Source organism: Chinchilla lanigera, unplaced genomic scaffold (genome assembly GCF_000276665.1).
Source record: "Chinchilla lanigera isolate Chin_1 unplaced genomic scaffold, ChiLan1.0 scaffold00034, whole genome shotgun sequence".
In the NCBI taxonomy this organism is placed as follows: domain Eukaryota; kingdom Metazoa; phylum Chordata; class Mammalia; order Rodentia; family Chinchillidae; genus Chinchilla; species Chinchilla lanigera.
In genome coordinates, this window is record NW_004955435.1 from 12208147 (window position 1) to 12213242 (window position 5096).

A 5096-nucleotide genomic window follows, 5' to 3' on the forward strand; every position below is an offset into this window, starting at 1 on the left:
TCCGGTACCAGGAACCGAACTCACGACCTTGCGCTTGCCAGGCAGGCGCTTTGCCGCTGAGCTAAATCCCCAGCCCCTATCACTTTAATACATGAATAAATATATTTTCAGTGCTTGTATTTTTCTTTATTACAGTAACCTGCTCTGGCAGTACACTTGGAATGGGTAAGTCTTTTTTTCGTGGATAAAGTAGAAGGGACTTTTGGTTGTTGAATTCTGGTGTTGCTTAACAAAGTCAGGTTGAACACTGACCCTACAATTAGTCAGAAAGGCAAAAGATTTCTTTCCTTGCTGAAAGGACGTGCCCATCCCATACTTTTTTCTCCTCTCTCCTCCCGGCACCCTCAGCTTCCACTGACTGATATGAATTCCTTGGGACTCTGAAGTCTTTTCAGTCTTCTGGGGTCCTACAGAAAAAATGTAAATATTTTTCAGAGGTGTCATTCCTTAATCCCTCCTACTTCAAAAGGTTTTTTCAACCCTGGAGAATTTAAAATTAAGCAATGCCTGGGTTCTGTCCCAGGAAAATCTGATTAACTGGTCCAGGGTAAAGGCATCAGGACTTTTCTCTTTTCCAGTTCTGGGGGCTGAGCCCTGGGTCGCTCGACCACTGAGCATCATTTCTAGCCCCTTTTAATTGTTATTCTGAGACAAGAGTTTCACTAAGTTTTCCAGGCCGGACTCAAACTCTCAGCCATCTTGCCTCAGCCTGCCAGAACGCCAGGATTACAGGCATGTGTCACCGTGCCTCCCCAAGCATCAGGATTCGTAAAAGCTCCTCAGGTGACTCTGGAAGGCAGCCAAAGTTGAGTACTCTAGAGCAGGATTTCTGAAACATTTGGTGCCTCCAGACCAGTCAGCCTTGTTGAGGGCAGATTCTGTTTCGGTAGGTGTGGCCAGGCTTGAGACTGCATTCTTAACGAGGTCCCAGCAGTGCTGGTGATGCCGAAGCTACTGATCTGAGCACACTTTTAGTAGTCAGGTACGAGAGGGAATCTGTGAGTCTGCTAAGAGCAACGATGTTTGTTTCTGATTTGCATCGTGCGTAGGCCCAGTGGAAGGAAAGGCCTGCAGAAGGGAGTGCAAATAACCCCAAGTGTCTGCTCAGTTTTGTTCAGGCTGATCCTGTTTAGGCTCTTCTGGTTGTCCCCACGGAGATCACTGTTGGGCCGGGCGGTGGAGATGACCAGGAAGTAGCATGTGCACTTCGTGAGCAATCCGTGTCACACGCCTCTGGGGAACAGCATGGTTTGAAGCCTTAGGAAAACCCCAGAGAATGTGATCAGTCCCAAACTACAGAATTCCCCCTGCTCCCAGGCAGACAAGGCTACTTCAGAGGGCGTGAGTGGAGATGAAGGCTTCCTGCCAGCAAAGCCCAGCCGCCAGCCTCCCAGGAGGCCAGCTCCCCACCCAGTGCCTCCTTCCACTGACAGGGCCTGGGTCTGGAGTCCATCCCCAGTGCCTGGGCTCGGCCTGGGGCCATTTCCTCTCCGGTCCATTGCTTCTCCAAACACAGCAAGGCATGTACTTTCCAATTCCTACCCTAACCCTCACTCCCACAGGTCTAAAATAAGCACAATCCCCATTAATGTTTCGGGAATTTTTGTTTCCTATGATTACAGGAAAACAGACGTGGCTCAGTGAAAAACAAACTGAGGAAACTTCTAATTATATAAAAAAATGACTTTAGGAGCTGGGATTGTAGCTTAGCAGTAGAACACCTGCTCAGCATGTGCAAGACTGTTTTAGCCCCAGTACTACCACCACCGAAGGAAAAAAGTTACTTTAAAAAAATCTCCCAGAGTTCTAGTGACCATGAGCCCTGATGGTCAGGGAAACGTATATAGACTTATATATGTGTTCTTAGAACCTATTTTCAGTGTTATGTTTGTTTTCTGTTGTAGTATTAGGACTGAACCCAGGGATATTCTGCTACTGAGGTAAATCCTCAGCCCTTTTATTTTTCTATTTTGAGCAAAGGTCTTGCTAAGGTGCCTAGAGTAGCCTTGAACTTGTGATCCCCTGCCTCAGCCTCCTGAATAGCTTGGGTTACAGGTCTGCACCACCTCATCCAGTTTATGATTATTTTAAATGTGTCTTCCCCAGAGTTACAGCAAAAAGGTAGAAATGTTTTGGGGGCTTTCAGCAAGAGATGGGCGATATATTATCTATCGAACTCCCTTTCTTTTGTTAGAAGACCTGGAATGCTTTAAAAAAATAAAAATAAAACAAAACAAGCTGGAAAATCATTGTTCCTACATCTTGCCACTTAACTGCATCACTAGAGAGCTTGTTAAAAAGGTTCAGTTGAGCAGGGCGCGGTGGCATACGCCTGTAATCCCAGCACTCGGGAGGCTGAGGGAGGAGGATCGTTACAAGTTTGAGACCAGCCTGGGCTACAAAGTGAACTCAAGACCAGCCTTAACTGCATAGTGAGACCCTGTCTCAAAAAAAAAAAAAAAAAAAAAAAAAAAAAAAGGTTCAATCTCAGGTCCTGTCCTGACCTATTAGATCCTCAAGTGATTTGCATGTGTGTTCAATTGTGTGAAGTCCTGCTTAGGTAGTGCTTCTTAAACTGGTGTATATCAGAACCGCCTGAAAAGTTATTAAAGAATGCAGAGACGCACACCATATCCTGCCAAAGTGCTTCTGTAGCTCTCTATCAGATTGTTAGTGATTCTCATGTACAAAACATTTGAGAAGTCAGCCTCAGGTCAACATTTTCTCCATTCTGTCTTTTTGGGCTACAGTTTATCCTGGCTCTTCCCTTCCTTAATCAGCCTCTGCTGAAGGAGATACTTAAAGAAATCCTGCATGATTCTCAAAAACAGAATAAGCCAGGTCATTTGAGGGCCTCTAGAGTCATACAAAAATCATTATACACAGGAGGAAGTTCTAAATTGTAGTTTCCAATTTCAGCATCTCCTTTCTGTACATAACACAAGTCAAATCAGGACCCCAGCTGACATGGAACCTAAGGCTATGCTCAGGGGAGCCTTGGAAATCTTGTTGGCCTAGACTTCTGGTCTTCCTTGACCACTGGCTTATCCTAGACCTGCTACCTGAATGAACTGACTTTCTAGGAACTAGATCTGGATTCAAATCCTGGGGATATCATTTGCTCTTACTTAAATTGTCTCAATTCTAAGCCTAGGTTTCCTCATCTGAAAATTGGAATAATATTCACTTCATAAAATGTAATAAGGACTAAATGGACACAATGACAGGCCCAGTGTAAGTAGTAAATTCACTGTAAATGGTAGTTATTAATTCAGGATAAATTTAATTTCAAATCATACTCATATTATGTACCATTTCTTAACTTTTTAATACATTACTAGCCAAGGTATTTTACATTTTAACCTCAACTTCCATAATGCCATAATTTATTAGTTCTCAAAGTGTGATCCTGGAGCCAACACATCAGCATCATTTGGGAACCACTTAGAAATGCAATTTCTGGGACTCCACCAAAGACCCACTGCTGACTCAGAAATTCTGGAGATGGGCCCCGTCACCTTTGTCTTAACAAGTCTTCCAAGTGATTCCAAAACACCCTAAAGTTTGAAAACCACACTAAATCAGGGAAGCTACTTCGATGCTGGAGATTTGATGCAGGTTGTAAGGAAGAGGCAAACAATCTATTCGAGGTGATGAGTGGAGGGGTTTGCCCCTGATTTCACTCCCTGATTGATTGCCTTCAATCCCCAAACATTAATGGGGATTGTGCTTATTTTAGACCCGTGGGAGTGAGGGGCATCCTTCACCTTCACCATCCAGTCTGTTTCTTATCTGCACATCCCAGGGAATTCTGAGGAAATTTCCTTAGCAGACAAACAGCTTTCTGTTCCCCTAAACAGCGTCCTGAATGAATGAAATGCTGGAGCTCCATGAGGAACACAGTAAGTTGTCCTGTCAATGGAAAGGAAAGTTTCTTGTCCCGAGTCAGTAGTCAGACCTCACACGCTCTTTAGGAGGATTCGTTTCACGAAGCAGGAGAGAGATCACTCTCATCAGTTGGAAGCTGCTGGTCAGTTTGAACAGCTGCCCTTTACACTGTTCAGATTGCCTCAGTTTCTTCATTCTTTGTGCAAAATACTGTATTTCAAACCAACACACTAATAAAATCTGGGACATTTCTGCCTTTTAGTTTAAGAAAATGTCCTGCATACTTAATTCATCCTGCTCCCTCTTTCTTCCCCTCCTTTCCAGTGATTTACAGAGGGAAGAGCAATGCAAAATGACACAGCAAGCCCTAAGTAAGTAGTAATGATGTAATTTGATTTTGTATAGTTCCACAGAAGAATTTTGTCTTTGTTTTAAAAAATTCTTCCCATTTCTTTTGCAGACTTATCTCAATTATTAGTGAGTAGAGATGGAAAACATCCATTAGAATATAAAAATCTCTCTAAGATAGCAAAGATCCCTTTGTCCTTGAGGAAAATAACTGACTCTCGCTTCGGAGTACAAGATCAGGTGTGTCATCAGCTGCCAAGGAGTTCGACCTCAGCTGCAGAGAAGACTCTAGAGAAATGGACCCAGAGAGTCCTCTAGAAGAAAGCGCACTGTCAGAGTTCTGGAAGCAGAAAAACTCTGTTTAGCAGAAATTCTGAGATTTCACATCCAGAAACACTATAGACTTCAGCACATCCACACCGTGAGTGTTTAACACCAGCATTTACCGTGCTACCCACTAGCCATTCAAGGCTGAAGAAGTCAAGCCAGCCACAGGAGGGCAGCGCTCAGCCTGAGACACACCTCTGCCAGGACTTCAGCTTAGGTCAGATAGCCGAGGCTATCAGAGCAACCTGTGGTAACAAATACCCATTCATTGCAAGTTAAGGCCAAAGCTGAGCTGCCTGCAGGGTTCGTAGAGCCAAAGTGTCACATGATCTGACATCTAAGGGAGTGTCTGGGAAAGCTTTGCTAGGATTGCAGTTGTGCTGAGTGAGCAAAAATGTCAGATGGAGGAACAGCCAAAGGAGGCGCCTTGAGTTGTGACAGACTGACACAGACATATCTTTAGGCGGGGAGGGACATGAATCTTGTTGGCTGTATCCACACTTCCCCACTTCCGTTTACTGCTTTTTTCATCT

The 5096-nt window shown here is 44.2% G+C and overlaps 1 protein-coding gene across 1 annotated transcript in view; it reads left to right on the forward strand.

The window, feature by feature from the left end:
* Fndc7 (fibronectin type III domain containing 7) overlaps positions 1-5096 on the forward strand; it is a 28056-nt gene extending 22960 nt beyond the window's left edge. The window contains exons 11-13 of the mRNA XM_005388833.2: positions 136-165; positions 4213-4259; positions 4349-5096. Coding sequence (XP_005388890.1) covers positions 136-165; positions 4213-4244 — 62 coding nt within the window. The 3' untranslated portion in view covers positions 4245-4259; positions 4349-5096. The remainder of the gene's footprint in view (positions 1-135; positions 166-4212; positions 4260-4348) is intronic.